The following is an 18,335-nucleotide window of genomic DNA, read 5'->3' as shown; positions in this document are numbered from 1 at the left end:
CTTGGTAAAAGTGGGAGAGGAGAGTGAAAACGCTGACTTAAAACTAAACATTCAGAAAATTAAGATCATGGCATCTGGTCCCATCACTTCATGGCAAACAGATGGGGAAACAATGGAAATAGGGACAGACTTTATTTTTCTGGGCTCCAAAATCACTGCAGATGGTAACTGCAGCCATGAGATTAAAAGACACTTGTACCTTGGAAGAAAAGCTATGACAAACCTAGAGAGCATATTAAAAAGCAGAGACACTACTTTGCCCACAAAGGTCCGTCTTAGTCAAAGCTATGGTTTTTCCAGTGGTCACATATGGATGTGAGAGTTGGACCATGAAGAAAGCTGAGCGCCAAAGAACTGATGCTTTTGAACTGTGGTGTTGGAGAAGACTCTTAAGAGTCCCTTGGACTTCAAGGAGATCAAATAAGTCAATCCTAAAGGAAATTAGTCCTGAATATTCATTGGAAGGACTGATCCTGACTAATACTTTGGCCACCTGATGCAAAAAACTGATTCCTTAGAAGAGACCCTGATGTTGGGACAGACTGAGGGCAGGAGGAGACGGGGACAACAGAGGAAGAGATGGTTGGATGGCATCACCAACTCGATGGCTATAAATTTGAGCAAGCTCCGGGAGTTGATGATGGAAAGAGAAGCCTGGTGTGCTGCAGTCCACGGGGTCACAAAGGGTTGGACAAGACTGAGCGACTGAACTGAACTGAGACATGACCCCTCCAGCAACAATGTGGAGAATGTTTTGAAAAAAGTCCCAGATTGGCTGCTGGGACATCTGCCACTGGAGAGTTATCCAAGCAAGAAACAATAGATGCAGGGGAGGAGCTATGCAGTACTTAGTCGCTCAGTTGTGTCTGATTCGTTGTGACCCCGTGGACTGTAGCCTACAAAGCTTCTCTGTCTATGGGGGTTCTCCAGGCAAGAATACTGAAGTGGGTTGCCATACCCTCCTCCATGAGATCTTCCCAACCCAGGGATCAAACCCAGGTCTCCTGCATTACAGGCAGATTCTTTACCACCCGAGCTACCAGAGAAGCCTGCAGGGAAGGAGGGGAGGGGGGTAAATCCAAGAGAAATTCAGCAAGTGGAACTGCTGGGACCCTGGGAGTCTGGACGGATGTAAGGGGATGGAAGAGGCTGGACAGTGAGAGACAGGACACACGGTTGCTGCCCCTTGCATTTATGTGGAGAGAAAATACTTGTAGTACAGCACCTGTGACTGGAAGCAGATGAGGTTAGGTACTAGGGTCTAGTTCTGAATAAATTTAGTTCAGGCCCATCAGTGGGCAATGCCCAGGAGACAACTGCATAAGTGGGAAAGGAACCCAGGAACAGGCTCAGGGCAAGAAATCACTTGGGAATCACCAACAAATGGAGGATACAGAATATGCAGAGGGTGAAAACCAGTGAGCCAAGAGGGGGTTCTAAGGCATAACACACGCACAGGCAGAAAAAACCCTCAGAGGTGACTGAGGAAGAACAGCGACACAAGGAGAAAACAAGCTAGCCTAGATAGGTGAAATCAAAAGACTTCCCAGAGAAAATGGCCACTGTCAATGTTACAGAAAAGTAAGCTAAGCAATCAATAGCTTGAATGGGCTTAGGGACTAGGTGACTGCTGGCCACTTTAGCAAGAAAAGCTTTACCATAGCCATTAACACTCTCCAGCTCCTCTGAACCTCCAACAGTACTATTTACTTGGCATTTGTCACACCTTCAATAACCAGACTAAGTCCTTTCTCTGCAAGAGGCTAGAATGGATAACCTACATTCCAGGATCCTGGAATCTAGAGGTCAGGTCTTGGATGGACGGAGGTATCAAGCTGAGTGAAATTAATCTGACAGAAAAAGACATATATCCTCTGTTACCACTTATGTGCAGAATCTGGAAAATAAAATAAGTGAGTGAATATTAACAACAGCAGCAAACAAATAGACTCATAGGTATGGAGGACAAAATAGTGGTTACCAGTAAGGGAGGAGGGGCAAGACAGGGATAGAGGATTAAAAGGTACCTACTACTATGTATAAGATAAATAAACTACAAGGATATATTGTACAGAACAGGGATTATAGCCAATATTTTATAGTAACTATAAATGAGAGTATCATCTACAAAAAACTTGAATTGCTATGTTGTGTACCTGAAACTAATATAATATTGTAAATCAACTATATCTCAAGAAAAACCGAAAGTTTTAAAGATATGGGAAAAGAAAATCAGAGGTCTAACAGCTGACTACAAGATGGTGAATGCCACCGGAGAAGAGTACAGGGAGTATTTTTAGTTGGGTTGAGAAGACATTTACTAAACAGCTGCCACGTGTTTCGGTGCTAGGTCAGCACCGGTGAGTAAGACCTCGACACGTAAGCCCACTGAGGCCAAGGGCTTTATCTAATCACTGCTGTATTCATAGCATTTAACTGCATACCTGGCACTGTGTCAAAAGTTAATGAATGTTTACGGAATGAACCAGTGAATGGAAACATGAGCTTTTCTCTTGGGGGAAGACACTCTTGAAAGCCGCGGTGGTGTATTTACATACGTGTGTCTCCTATGCAAGGCCAAGTTCCTAGATTCCAACCCTACAGCTATCAAATACTGCCTTGCCTCTAACAGGCAATCAAAACACAGCTGGGACGAGGGGTAGATAACAAGGAGCATGAGGACCTACACAGGTGTAGTCAATTTGTCATAATTCAGTGCCCTCACACCTGTAATTCACACACATCCCTGTGTATTCTATTTTTAATTAGAAGGGCTTTCAAAGAAAGCAACGTTGAAAAATTGCTTCCCCCTCCCACCCCTGCTGCTGCTGCTAAGTCACTTCAGTCATGTCCAACTCTGTGCGACCCCATAGACGGCCGCCCACCAGGCTCCCCCGTCCCTGGGATTCTCCAGGCAAGAGCACTGGAGTGGGCTGCCATTTCCTTCTCCAATGCATGAACGTGAAATGTGAAAGTGAAGTCGCTCAGTTGTGTCTGACTCTTAGCGACTCCATGGACTGCAGCCTAACCAGACTCCTCCGCCCATGGGATTTTCCAGGCAAGAGTAGTGGAGTGGGGCGCCATTGCCTTCTCCGGCTCCCATCCCTAACTACCCTTCATAAAACAAGTTCACTTCTTCAAAAAAAGGACCACCACAGGTATTTCCTGGCAGTCCAGTGGTTAAGACTCCTCACTTCCATTGCTGAGCGTGCAGGCTCCATCCTGGTTGGGGAACTAAAATCCTGCAAATTTGGGCCAAACCAAAAAAAGAAAAGAAAGTAAAAGGTTCACCTTAACAACTACAGAAAAAGAAAGGCCAATATCTGACTAGTCGTGGCCTTATAAGCAAAGAAGACAGGTCGCGGCGTCAAGGAACCAGCGTCACAGTGAGCAAGTGGAATCACACACCAGCACTATCATTGCCGCCAAGCCCGGAAGGCACCAGGCTCATGTGTCACGGTGCTGTGCTGTCGGAAGGCGCAGCACGACGGCCAAAGAGCCTGCAGTGACGGCACAGCTGCCGCGGAGCGTGAGCCGCAGTGCAGGCAGGCGACGGTGCCGCCGCGAACCTCCTGCCATGTTTCTGCGCCTTCTCGTGGGATTCTAGCAACTCTCCAAACTAGACACCATTTCCTTCTCACAGACGTAGAAAGGGGTTCAGAAGAAACAGGTGATAGCCCTGGGGTCTTAACACAAGCATGCTGACTCCAAAGGCCACGGAGCTATCTGGAGCTACAAGAGTTCTACTTCCATCCTTGCTGGAAGGAGAGACATCACAAAGCTTTGATTCTATCACATCAACAAGACCCGCAAAAGGAGCCTTGTGGCAGGTTGGGGATTTAGCCTTTCTCAGATGTCCAAAACACAAACTTCCCCACTTCAAGAATGATGTCTCCTGATCTTGTCCCTCCAGAACCCAAATGGTCCATCCAGCACAGCCTCTGGCTTACGTCATCCAGAGGCAGACAAGGAGGGCTCCCCTTGCATCACCTTGCTGACTGCCTCTTATTCAACTACGATGTATCACTCAAGAGTCTGATCCCTATGCTTTCAAACGCTTACTTTCTCAACAGAGCAGGCAGAGGAAAATGAAACCAGTGACTAATCAAAATGGCATGCTTTACAATCCCAATGTCCACTGACAGATGAGTAGATATATGTGCTGTGTGTGTATATATATAAGTATATACACACACATAGACACACAGAGGAATACTACTCAGTCATAGCAGAATAATGCCACTTGCAGCAACATGGACGGACCCAGACATTAGCCTATTAAGTGAAATAAACCAGAAAGATAGAGACAAACATCACATGATATCGCTTCTATGTGGAATCTAAAATAGAACATAAGCAAATTTATCAACAAAGCAGAAACAGGCTTACAGATATAGATAACGGGATTGTGGTGGCAGAGGTGGGAAGGTAAGGATGGACTGGGAGTTTGGGATTAGTAGACGCAAACTATTATAACAGAATGGATAAACAACAGGTCTGACTGTATAGCACAGGGAACTATATTCAGTATTCTGCGATAAACCATAATGGAAAAGAATATGAAAAAGAATGTATGTGTTTGTTGTCTGTATGTCGTCACGAAGTCATGTCCGACACTCTGCGACCCCATGGGCTGTAGCCTGCCAGGCTCCTCTGTCCATAGGATTCTCCAGGCAAGAGTACTGGAGTGGGTTGCCACTTCCTTCTCCAGGGGATCTTCCTGACTCAGGGACTGAGCCCGAGTTTCCTGCTTGGCAGACAGATTCTCTACCAGAGCCACCGGGGAAGCCCATATATGTCTGTATGCATTATCTGTATATATCACTGAATCATTTCGCTGTACAGCAGAAATAGATGCAACACTGTAATCAACTACACTTCAATAAAAAATGTTTCTTAAAAAAAATCAACAGATCCCCAGGAGATTCAGCCCACCCGAAACAGCAGTCTCCTCACCAAATGCAACTTTCACAGAAATTCTGGAGACAGTGCCCACAGACAACCAATACACCACACAACAGAGACAGACCCTCAGAAAACCTCTACTGTAACAAAGGGTGATCACGTCACAGCTGCTCTGACAAACGCCAGGCTGGTTTCAAAGCACCTGTTGGTAGAGGTGCCAGCTTGTGAGCCACACAGACCGGCAGGCAACCTGTGGCCCAGGGGTCTCTGCCCTGGGTTCCCAGTTCTGTTCCTGCTCAGAACTACTTCTTAGTATCAGCCCTATCATAAATTTACTAGAATAATAAAGACCATAACTATTTCAGTTTACAAAGTATCTGCACTTCTTTTGTCAAAAAAAAGAAAACATTTTAAATGGCAACATCTCAGATCTCAACCTGGCTGTTTCACAGCAGAAACTCAAGTAATGCATATAATCATCTGTGTTGATGAAGAGAACACTAATAACCCCAACAGGATAACACAAAATCACACAAACAGCTACGGGCCGTGTCTCTCATGTCAAATCTCTCTATTTCAGAATGTTGCCTACAGGCCGCCCTAAATTCAGAAGAACATAAAGAGCTACCTACAGTGTCTTCTCATCCTATGGCTCTGCTCAGCACGTCAGCAACTCCACTCCACGCTACAAAAGGCCTACATTCAGATGGATGCAAGGTGCCTGAGGCAAAGATAGTTTTTCTCAAAAGATGATGCATCTGCCTCCCTCTAAGATAATAACTGTGGTTTAAAAGATCTAGCGTTCTAGCATTTCTTGAGTTTAAGATCTAGTTTATATCAACAAGCATTTCATTAAACAAAATTAGGAGGCATCGCTAGTAAGACTTGACAGTAAAGTACTAAGGTTGATTATATATATTTTTTAAAATTAAACAAGGCTTCCCTTGTGGCTCAGCTGGTAAAGAATCCGCCTGCAATGCAGGAGACCTGGGTTCGACCCCTGGGTTGGGAAGAGCCCCTGGAGAAGGGAAAGGCTCCCCACTCCAGGATTCTGGCCTGGAGAATTCTGTGCAGTCACAAAGAGTCGGACACGACTGAGCGACCTTCCTTCCTTCCTTCCTTCCTTCCTTCTTAAGCAGGCACCTAAGCCATCTACCACGTACAATGATGCTGAGCTGAGCAATGCGCCTACCATCCAATCCTAGTGAAGAGATGCCCAAAAAGAGGAAGCACAGATGTCACCAGCAAAGGAACAATGATCTCCTAGCAACAGCCAAAGCAACAGGGTGAAGGGCTGAAAACTAGCATTAGAAGGGCTAACTGAGCAAGGGACTGGAAAAACCCAGTTCAGGTGGAAAATACACACGGCCCCAGGACCTGCTGGCCTGGAAAAATCGAGTTTCAGGTGGATGCCGGCAAGTGGTGAGAGACATCAATCAGTCTTTTAGAATCCCAACAAAAGATTACAGATGCTTATGCAGGTTCGGAGTTGAGGATTCGAGAAGTACCTCGTCTGGGTGATCACTGGTAAGAAAACAAGGATACTCAAGGCAAGCTGCAGAACTGTGAAATGCTATGGTCTGACAGGACCCTCGAACATAGCTAAGAAGTAACTGGCAAAGCTGGACTGGAGCCCAAGTTTCCTGAATCAGTGGCCATGACGGGTGACTTGAAATACTAGTGCTGAACTGAATAACCTAATTAGGGGGCAACAAACCCTTTTACAATCCGGAGGTTTCCAGTTTTCTGCTCTCAACAAAATTAAAGGGAGCTAAGTGTTGAGTTGGTTGATCCATAAAGACACATCAGGTTGCGACAATTTAAATAATTTCGATAATTTAAAAGATTACAAACTAAGTGGCCAGGGCAGGAATACAGTCACAGATGTGGAGAATGGATCTGTGGGCAGGGGTGTGGGGTGAGTTGAGAGCAGCCCTGGCATCTATACACCACCATGTGCCCACACACAGCGAGTAGGGAGCTGCTGCACAGCGTGCGGGGCTCAGCTCTGCGTTCCGTGGGACCTAGAAGGCTGGGACGATGCGGGGAAAGCAAGGAGGCGGCTCAAGAGGAAGGGAATATATGTATACGTACAGGGGATTTCTGTTGTTGTACAGCAGAAACTGACACAACAGTGTAAAGCAACTATACTTCAGCTAAAAATAAAAATAGTAAGTGAACCTGATATAACAAAAGTTCTTCTGATCCTATCTACTTCTGTCTACAAGGTTTCTCAAATTTACATCTACGCAAATGAAAAACCTTATTCTCGCATGAAGTAGTGATCATTCCCCAGTACATGAAATAATTCAGTGTTGCAGTTCCATTTGTCTCAAGTTGCTTTCCAACATACTTCTACCTTTCATGTTTAATTACTTATCCAAAATGTATGCCTACTTGTTCTGATTAATTTATGTTAATAACCATACTGACACAAACCAAAAGAAATTAACACTGAAGAGACTTATGAGGATAGAAAATAAAAAATCATTCCCATCACTCCATATTTTTGTTGCAGAAAGATGACAGAATGATCAATAAAAGATTTTCAAGTATAAAAATAAATTAACATGTTTGTGGAGGAAGTGGAACTGAAATATCATTTCAAGGAGAAAAAAATGAAAAATTTACATTTTTGATTCAATGAAAAGCTTAGTCATGTATTTTTTAAATGGATGACAATAGGTCAACTTATAACAGTATTTAGAGCCCACTAGATTCATTTTAGAAGAATGAGATAATTGTTGTTTTAAAACATCAACATTTACAATATATCAGAAATTACATGATTTGCTACTCTACTTATGCGATGAAAAACCATGTGATGGGGATAAAGAATTCTCCAAAATTCTCTTAGCAGAAATGTATGCAAACATTTAAAGGCCATAGTCCAAAATCACAGGTCAACACTCTTAGCATCCCAGTACCCTACAAGCTCCCTGTGCCAACGTGCACAGGGCAGGGACAGAGCTCACCCTCCATCTAGGAAGAGATGACTCTAGAGACACCTGCAGAACTCTGGACTTCCTTCAAGACAGGCAGACAAACAGAGGATGTTTGCTGAATATGAAGCAACAGCTCTTCAGCTGAGGGGAGATATCAGACCAGACAGCATACTTACAGACTGATTAAAGTGATTAAAGAAAAGAAGCACAGCTCAACTTCAAGGACACATACAAATATTCTTATGCTTCCATGTGCGTACCAGACAAAAAGTCGTACCTTACTGAAGCTCTACACAAAGGTGCCACAAGTCATACAAAAGGCCAAGTGGCAGAATCTTCTGTCACCATTACTGTGAAAATGAATGCTCAGCCAAAATGAATGTGGGACCACACAGGATGGGACTAAAACGCACTGCTGGACACGCCAGGGCACTCAAGGCTAGTATGTAGGGCTCTCAAGGTTACTATAGGAAGTATGAGTGGTTCAGAGATACTCTTGACACTTTTCCTGCAGTTTCACACGGGGTATCCATGTGAAAATAACTGCGTTTTATTAATAAAAGAACCACTTCCCTGGTGGTGCAGTGACTAGGAATCCAGGTTTTATCTCTAGTCAGGAAACTAAGATTTCATTCGCCTCTGAACTCCTAGTGGCTGAGATGGTAAAGAGTCTGCCTGCAATGTGGGAGACCCAACTTCAGTCCCTGGGCCGGAAAGATCTTCTGGAGAAGGAAATGGCAACCCACTCCAGTATTCCTGCCTGGAAAGTCCCATGGACGGAGGAGCCTGGTGGGCTACAGTCCATAGGGTCACAAAGAGTCTAACACGACTGAGTGACTTCACTCTCTCTCTCTCTCTCTGAACACCTCAGTCTGTGTACCCCCAGGCACCGCAAGGAAGATCTTGTATGCTGCAACTAAGATCCAAGGCAGCCAAATAAATTTTTAAAAATTTTTCTTAAAAAAAGAAAAGGAACCCTATGCTCTGAAAAGATCTTTTTTAATAGCCAGGTGCCAATGCAAATTGATCTTTTTTAGTATTATCATCCTCTTCCATCATCATTCAAAACTCTCAAAGCATACATGATGCGTTTTAGAACCAATGTCCCCAGGACGTCCCTGTGAGGACTCTGGCTTCCACTGTAGGGGGCCTGTGTTCACTCCCTGGCAGGGGAGCTAAGGTCCCACAGGCCACACAGCATGGACGAAAGACAAAATAGAAGCAATGCCCTCATACCTAATCAGAGTTCTGCTTACACGAGGCCTGAAAGTCCACCGTTTTATACGATTCTTCATAGTTCTCAGGTTAAACAGTGCACTGATGGTACTGCTGTGACTGTAAATGCTTTGCTTTCTGAGTCAACTCTCCTGTTAGACTTTACTGAATGCTGATGAGTCTGCTCTGTTAACACCTGATGACCTTTATACCTCTTACTTTGTCTTTCAGAAAGTCTGTCTTTTGGGACTCCCCTGGCAGTCCACTGGCTAAGACTCTGTCTCTCAATGCTGGGGCCCTGGGTTTGATCCCTGGTTGGGGAACTAGATCCCATGCCACAGCTAAGACCCTGTGCAGCCAAAGAAATAAATAAAAATAAATATATAAAAAAAAAGAAAGTCTGTCTTTTCTTTATTATCTTCATGTAAATTTTTCAGTGCATTTGAAAATATTTCACTTTCAAAAGAAGTTTTTGATTTGCTGTCGAAAGAAAATGAATACATGTATTAAAATCAAATTAAATATTAAAAATAATACTTTGAAAATGTTCCCATTGTAACTTAGTTGCCAAAAACTATGCGTGCAACTATAAAACTCATAAATAGAAACCTGTAAACACCTGTAAATAATTCCAATGAGGGCTTTCAGTGGGTTTTGAATCCACTAGTTAAAAAAACTAAATAAATGGAGCACCTTGGTTTGCAAAAACAGCTGATGGACAACAAAGAAGAATAAAATTTCCTAGCTATAATTGGGGGATGGGACTCTCATAACTAGATAAATACTACAAATGATGAGTTTCTTGTACCTGGATCATTTTGGGCAATAACTTTTTCAAATACAATCATTAAATCAAGATTTGAGAGACTTATTAACAAAAGCAAACCTTCAGCCTTATATCATCACTAAGAGTAATATCACCAAGATCATGAATCATCACATTTAAGTAAGGTTTTTAAAAATCAAACATTCAGTAAGAATCAAAAGGCTTTAAAGAAGCCACATTTTTAAGTGTATATCTCATCTTTCTTATCATTCCATAATCCCTATTTTTGTTTTGAATTCTATTAATTATACTGACAGGATTTACATATTCAGGTACTTGATACTTCATAACAACATAATCAAATTCTTTAATGATAAATCAGTTTAATGATAAAAAGTTTGCTGGACAAGAAAGCACATACACACAAAGATTATTCTCTCAAACTTTAAAAAATTGAGACACATGTCTAAAAAATCTTAGGGATATTAAGCAAATCCAACAGCACCATCTCTACAACCTGTCTCCATCACAAGACCTCATGAGAATAAGACTCGATGAAGAAATAGTATCAATGAAAAGACACAATCAAAAAATGGGAGGAAGAAAAAGATAAAGTATTAAAAAATGTTTGAGACAAAAAAAAAAAAATGGGTAGAAAACCTAAACAGATGTCTCTCCAAAGATACAGAAACAGCCAATAGGCACGTGAAAAGATGTTTAACATTGCTAATTATCAGAGAAATGTATATCAAAATGGCCATCATAAAAAAGTCTGCAAATAACAAGTGCTGGGGAGGGCATGGGGAAAGGGGAACCCTCCTACACTATTGGTGGGCACTTAAAAAAATTTTTTTAAAATAGTATCAGGCAGAAGACCTAAGCAAATGCTATAGGCATGGTGAGCTGGAGCTAGGTGACCAGACAGCGTGCATCAGGAACACACTTCAAAGACTTTCCAACAGGAAATAGAGCAGGCAACAGCAAGCAGCATGCGCTGCTGTCTGGGCTTCGTTCTAATAGGCACGTGGCTAGACGCACTAGCGCAATGAACAAGAGGGGGATTTCAGCCAGAGCAAACAGCAAATGTGAAGAGCCCCGGGTGTCGGGGGCAGGGGGCCTGATGGACCAAGACAGCAGCGTGGCCAGAATCAAGAGCAAAGAGAAGAGTGGCAGGACAGCAGCAGGGCCAGACCACGCCAGGCCTGTCCTGTAGCAGCTTGGGGCAGTACGAAGCAGACAATGTCAGCTCCGTTTCTCACAGCAGGACTTCAGTCCCGTGGTTCTGGAAGCACCTGATGGAGGGATGGTATGGACTAAGTGATCTGGTTGGATGTGGATGGCTGCTGAGGTTCCAAAAACCCAGGTCCAGGGAGCATTCCAGGGCGCTCCAAAAGCAGATGCTGACTCATGGTCAAGCCAAGCTGACGGCTCCCACCTCTGAAGGGACTGTGATGTCCTCTCTTGGGCTGTATTATTCATACACTGTCCAACCGACCTGCCTTAAAATAAATACCTCTGAGGGCTAGTCTCTACTGGCAAAGAAAGTCCAAAACAGGAGTAGGTTTAGTAAAGGAAAAACCTGGATTCCTATCCAGCGTCTGTCACTGACTACATGACCTCTCCCATTGTTACCCATCAATGGGGAAGATACCTGCCCCACTTCAAAGGGAAGAGACAATCAAATGCTTTAATGCTAAACTGGCTGGCTGGTAAAAAGCTGTTTAAGCAGTTTTACACTATACTGACAGAGACGTTCTCTCATATTTTCTTATTTCCTGAGTTCCTCTCAAGTCCAAGCGCTTGATACAGTATTCTGCACAGTGACATTCAGCAAATATCCATTTAGCACACATTAAATAAATACTAGACTCTGAACAAGCAATACCAATGAGTTAGGGTTCGGGTGGGCTTTTTATTGTCTATCATTGCAACACAAATAGGACAATTAAATATGGTTTCAACTGTGGCTTCAAAAGCCTATTTCAAATAGTCATGAATGAAAAGAATAAAAAGGTAATTATAAACTATGGTTTGCCTAACTCAGTCCAACAAATGGTGAATGACAATGCTGTATAAAACACTGCAACGGGCATTAAAGCAAAAATAAATGAGTTGCTCTTACAGAACTTTTATTATAGTGAGGGAAGCAGTCAACAAATAACCTCAGCAATTGGGGGCTTCCCTGGTGGCTCAATGGTAAAGAATCTGCCTGCTAATGCAGGAGATATGGGTTAGATCCCTGACTTTGGAAGATCTTATGGAGAAAGAAATGGCAACCCACTCCAGTATTCTTGGGGTTCCCAACTGGTGCTAGTGGTAAAGAAGCCGCCTGCCAATGCAGTAGGCATAAAAGACAAGACTTCGATCCCTGGGTCAGGAAGATCCCTTGGAAAAGGGAATGGCAACCCACTCCAGTATTCTTGCCTGGAGAATTTCAGGGACAGAGGAGCCTATAGTTCACAGGGTCTCAGAGAGTCATGCACAACTTAGCAACTAAACAGCAATGGCAAAATGTGGTGAAACTACAGAGCATTAGAGAGAAAAAAAAAATTCTGATTAAGGATATGGATAACAAGGTTCCCTGGAGGAAGTATTAACCTAACTGAAGCCTTAAAAGGATTATAGGCCATTCCAGAGCAAAAGTAGAACTGAAAGCAAGGGAGGTTCAAAAGGGTGAGGATATATGCATACCTATGGCTGATTCATGTTGAGCTTTGACAAAAAACAGCAAAGTTCTGTAAAGCAATTATCCTCCAATAAATAAATAATGAATTTTTTTAAAAAAAGTATAACTGAAAGCAGCTCCACAGATGTGTGGTGTATATTTGGGTGTGGGGAAGCAGGACAAGAGTAGAAAAATAAACAGTCTGGGGCCACATCTTGGGGGCAGGGAACTGTGCAATGTGCTGAAATACCTGACTTGTAGTCTGGGTGATGGAGACGCATTCAAGGTTTCCCAAAAGAAGAGTGACCCAGTCAGAGCTAAGCTAAAGAAGACCTCTCTGAGGAAGTGCAGAAAAAGAAACTATTTTAACTGGCCAAAGAAGAAGCCACAGGGCATTAAACAGCTAAAGTGAAGAGAACAGGGAATGGCAGCTAAAGTCAAGGGTATATATGCAGGTAAAGAAATTTAAACTGTCATTTTCCCCACCAACCATGGTTACTTGTTGCTCTCTAGACCTGTCCTTTAAGAGGAAATATGAGAATCTGGTCTTCAACAAACATCCAGATTACTTTCTCAACCCACCACAATTTTAGGTGAGTTTTTAGCAGTGATTTGTCATGTCAGCCCAGTAAAGCTTACTCTAGAGTTCTAATTCATCTTCATTTGTAAAACAAACTTTTAAAATGTGATATATGGAGCAGCAATCACTATTTTTGCCTTCCACAACCAAAATAATTTAGGCTAAGATAAAATACTTGCAACTCAGGGCAGCCACAACACTTAGACAAATTAGAGCTCTCCAGAGAGCTAAACAGGCAGTTGTTTTCTCTTATAAAGCAGGGGAGAGAGCAGTGAAGATCTATACTATGCGGCCAAGGTGCATTTCCATTTCCTTTTGGGTCAAGTACCTCTGAAACCATTCTGTAGCCATTTCCAAGTAGCCCCTTTCCAGGTTGAAGTTGTTAACTTGTGTTCTCCAGGCATGCCTTAGTCAAGTCTTCTTAAACAAGAACAATGACTAGGACAGAGCAGTACCTATCTAGTTCTGGCTCCACCACTAAATATATGATCTGAATTCATTCTTTTCCTCATCCATCAGTGATGAGATGAAGTGCTGGACTCCAGGACCTCTGAGGTTTCTTCTAGCTCTAAAAGATGCCCTTGGACCCTTTCAGCTCAGTTCAGTTCAGTCACTCAGTCATGTCCGACCCCATGAATCGCAGCACACCAGGCCTACTTGTCCATCACCATCTCTCGGAGTTCACTCAAACTCACATCCATCGAGTCGGTGATGCCATCCTGCCATCTCATCCTCGGTCGTCCCCTTCTCCTCCTGCCCCCAATCCCTCCCAGCATCAGAGTCTTTTCCAATGAGTCAACTCTTCTCATGAGCTGGCCAAAGTACTAGAGTTTCAGCTTTAGCATCATTCCTTCCAAAGAACACCCAGGGCTGATCTTCAGAATGGACTGGTTGGATCTCCTTGCAGTCCAAGGGACTCTCAAGAGTCTTCTCCAACACCACAGTTCAAAAGCATCAATTCTTCGGTGCTCAGTCTTCTTCACAGTCCAACTCTCACATCCATACATGACCACTGGAAAAACCATAGCCTTGACTAGACGGACCTTTGTTGGCAAAGTAATGTCTCTGCTTTTCAATATGCTATCCAGGTTGGACCCTTTGCCTTCTCCCAAATTCCTTTAACAAGCCCACCCAGGAAGTAGAGTATCAACCTGGCTTCCAGAGCCTCCTGTACTAAAATGTTCAGGCTTGAGACTCCCAAACGAGGTCCAATCTGTTGATAGGGACCATCCTTTAAACAAAAACAAACCCCCCACCCCCGGCAAAAACAAAAATTTAAACTCCTTGGAAGAAAGATGCTAAGAATCACGACATAATTGCCGCAAACTGACTACAACACAAAATTTTCAAAGTCCAGTGCTCCTTGGGACTTTTTTAGTAACAAAAAAATTATAAAACTCTAAGCAATGACAAACTACTTGTGATTGCCCAAAAGGTACAACATGCTTTAAAAACTGCATGAGGGACTTTCCTGGCAGTCCGATGGTTAAGACTCCACATGCTGCCAATGCAGGGAGTGCATGCTTGATCTCTACTGAGGGAACTAAAAGCCCACATACCACTTGACACAGCCAAAGACTTAAAACTGTGTGAAAACAGACCCTTTTTGGGGAGTATCTTCTTCCCTGATTAGAAACAGGGACAAAAGAGAGCTCGCTTAAGAGCTCTCTTACTAGTTCCTACCTGACACCTTACCAAAATAACACTTACATGTATACTGATATCAACTGAGATCAGATGATCATTCAGGAACACAAAAATAAGAAGGGAGTTATTTCATCTTTCAGGATCTCAATTTCTACCTCTGTAGTAACTATTTAGTTGATTACCAAGGTCATTTTGTTTCTAAATGCTACACTCATATGTCAGTTTATCTCCCTACCCCTAGGAGGGCTGGATCTCAGGTCAATATTTGAGTCCAGCTATACCCCACGTCGGCTTCCCTGATGGCTCAGACGGTAAAGAATCTGCCTTCAATGCAGGAGACCCAGGTTCGATCCCCGGGTTGGAAAAATCCCTGGCGAAGGGAATGCCAACCCACTCCAGTATTCTTGCCTGGAGAGTTCCATGGACAGAGGAGCCTGGCGGCCTCCAATCCACGGAGTCGCAAAGAGTCGGACACGACTGAGCGACTAACACACGCACACGCGCGCGCACACACACACACACACACACGCCTGGTATTGTGGTAGGAGCGCTACAGTCCATGGAGTCACAACACGACTGAGCGACACGCACACACACGCCAGGTATTGTGCTAGGAGCGCTGGGAATACAGCCATCAACAACAAAAAAGAAGCCGCGCGACACGAATACGCTCAGGGGGTGGCTGGTGGGGGGTGGGGGGTGGGGGGTGGGGGGTGGGGTGCTGGTTCTAATGTAACAGTTAAACTTCCTAAAAGAACTGGCATCCTGGTTTGGCTTTAGCTTAACATGGAAAAAATTTCAAAATTAAAAAAGGCATTCAACCAGAGGCAAATTCAACATAAACTTCTGGGCCCTAAAGCAGGCAGATTTCCTAACCCTGGGAGCCACGGACGAGATTAACTAATCAATAAAGAAGTTCCACAGCGCCAGCTGCCGCTTCTGGGCCCCACGCGCCGAACTAGTCCAGACCTGGAGGGAAACGTGTAAAACCAAAATGGAGGAGGGGCTCCGGCAGAGTCAGATCCGGAGCGAAAACCTCGTGGCTCTCCTCTCATGGCGCCAACCAGCCTTCCTGCTCCGCTCTCCCCAACCCTAGGAGGCATCATCTCCCCTCGCCAGACGCAGCGCGCAGCACCCATGTCTCGCAGGCTCCCCTTGAGCCCGTGCGCAGAATCAACTTGGAGATTGTTAACCAGTAGGGGAAACAAGTAGCCACCTTAAAGGAAGGGGAGCAAAGAAAGAAACATCTGTGAGGACTCCACCCTTCCCCACCTGCAGAAAAAGCCGGGGGTAAAGCTAGGAAAGCATATCCCTAGCTTTGCTGATCAAACAATAAAGCAGGCTGCTAAAGGGGTCAGACACCTAGAGGATGACCACTTTCCGCGGATCCAAGACGCCTACGGCCCCAGACATCTAAGAGCCCGGGGCCAGTACAACTTTCTCATTGAAGCTGACCGCGTTTCCTCTTAAAACCGGAGAGGGAGAGAGAGAGAAAAGCCCTGGGTATGATCATTACATTGATGTCACCTCGCTTATTTTGGCTCTTATTTGGATTTTCCCCGGAAACCCCTGCAATCCCCGGCCCCAGCATCCAGTCCAAGCGGGGCTCCTCTTTTTCCTCTGGACGCTGCCTCGTGCTTTCTCGCAGCCGTCCGGGTAGGGCTGCGCGGCTCGCTCCGCCCTTGGCACCGGGGCTGCGCCGCTGGGCGAGCGCATCAACGCCAGGACAGGGGAAAACGAGTGTACCGCGGGGGTCGTAGAGGACCCTGCTTAAAGCCCTCTCCCCCACGTCGGACTTGCAAAACAATAAGCATCCGTTTTCTCTGCCCCTCCCCCACAGGACCCCGGCCACGAGTCACTGCCGCCCGAGGAGCGTGCCAGCCCTGCTATCGGTAGCCGGGGTACCTCTGGAACCTTGGTGGCCCGGCTCCCCGCCCGCCCGTCCCCCGCAGCGGCGCCCGTAGTCCGCGCAGGGAGGACTCGGCACTGGAGCGCTGCCAGGAGCGGAGGCGCGCGGGCCACGCGGTGGCTGCAGCAACTGACACGGCCCGCGGCCGCCGGCCACATGCGCCGCCGCGGGGCCGGGACCCGGGAGGGGAACAGAAGGGAGGGGGAGAGAGCGCGGCCCCGGGGCCCCGCTGTACCTTGCCGCTGGCCGTGCCCCCGCTGACGCCGATCAGGAAGGGCTCGCCGCCGTTGGGCTGCTGGTGGTTCTGCAGGGTCTGCTCGCTATCCCCGGCCATGGCTCGCGCGGCCCCTCCTCCCGCTGCCTGTGCGAACCGACGCAAGCTCCCCGCCCGCGCCCGCGCCGGGCTCCCTCTGCTTCCCGCAGCCGCCACTGGGCGCTGCCCAGGCCGAGGCTGCCGCCGCTCCCAGCTCGGAGCCCGGTGCTGCCTTTCCCTGAGGAGCGCAGAGCCTTCCTCTGCCCGCTGCGGCCGTCCCGGTTTACATCCCAGGCAGAGGTCAGCGTGATGCTGCTGCTCCAATCCGGGCGGGCAGCGCACTGCTATTCGCCGAGGCGGCGGCGAGGCGTCTGGCCCCCGCCTCCGCCCCTCCCGGGCCCGGCCGCCACCGCCCGAGGTCTCTGGGAAAGGTGTGAGCCCGACCCTCCTCCCTACCCACCCGGTTAACCCTATCAAGGACGACGGCCTGCCAAGGACCAAGGGAGAAGAATGGAGCCTTCTGCGTGTTTTAATTGGGTATGCCCCCACCTATTTCAAAAGGGATAAAAAGCTAAAAGGGCAGATCAAATAATAGAGGGGATGGATGCCTCAGGTTTGAGAAGCAAAGTCAGAACAAGCTTGGAAGAGTAAGATGAAACAAAGAGTTAATGTCATTTCTTCATTATCCAGACTAAAAACTTGTGTTCTGAAAATGAATTTTTTTTCCCCTCCCGTTTGCCAAAATAATATTTCAGTCTCTGGCTTTAAATATTTCCTCTCTTGGAAATCTCCAAACACCATCCTCTAACTTAACAGGCGACTTTCCGTAGCCTTTTCCGAAAGAAAGGTAATTTGAGGGGGCTCTGAGGAACGCTCTCCCTCCCGACATCAACGCCCCTTCTAACCATAGTTTGAAATTCCAAACACGGAGGTTCCTGAGGAGTTAAGGCTGTGGAAACGTTAAAACTATGCATGTCGATTTATTAATACCTTTAAGTGAAGTGGTTTAGGTGGACAGTTAGGCACTTGGTTACAAAAGACAGTAGCTGCTGGTGACCAAGAGTGGGGCCACCTCTGGAACCAGATTTCTGTATTCGCTGCAGTTCCCGGAGCAAGTCACTCAACCTCCCTTGCTCAATGTTCTCATCTGTTAAATGGGAATAATGGCAATTACATGCTAGGATTATTGTATTAAAATGAACTTTTATATTTACAGTATTTAACAGAGGGCGTGACACAGGTTCAAGCCTTTATATAAAGGCGCTGTGAGAAAAGGCCCCAAAAGGGCTGAAACTGGAGAAGCCTTTGCTGAAGCACAGGAAAGAGAGGGAGGACTAGACTAGCCACTTCCAACCTCTGCTCCCGTGAACGCGGGACTGGCATCAGTGAGCTCCAGGCCCTACCATCTAAAGAAGAACTCAAGTCTATTGCATTCTCTTTCAAAACTTAG

The 18,335-nt window shown here is 45.7% G+C and overlaps 1 protein-coding gene across 1 annotated transcript in view; it reads right to left on the bottom strand.

The window, feature by feature from the left end:
• Positions 1-17,335, bottom strand: part of UCK2 (uridine-cytidine kinase 2) — a 72,890-nt gene extending 55,555 nt beyond the window's left edge. Inside the window, exon 1 of the mRNA XM_018046435.1 lies at positions 16,868-17,335. Within this exon, the coding sequence (XP_017901924.1) occupies positions 16,868-16,966 (99 nt within the window). The 5' untranslated portion in view covers positions 16,967-17,335. The remainder of the gene's footprint in view (positions 1-16,867) is intronic.

Source organism: Capra hircus, chromosome 3, assembly GCF_001704415.2.
Source record: "Capra hircus breed San Clemente chromosome 3, ASM170441v1, whole genome shotgun sequence".
NCBI classification, from domain to species: domain Eukaryota; kingdom Metazoa; phylum Chordata; class Mammalia; order Artiodactyla; family Bovidae; genus Capra; species Capra hircus.
Note: the sequence above shows the minus strand (reverse complement) of the source record. Positions and strands in the feature narration are given on the sequence as shown.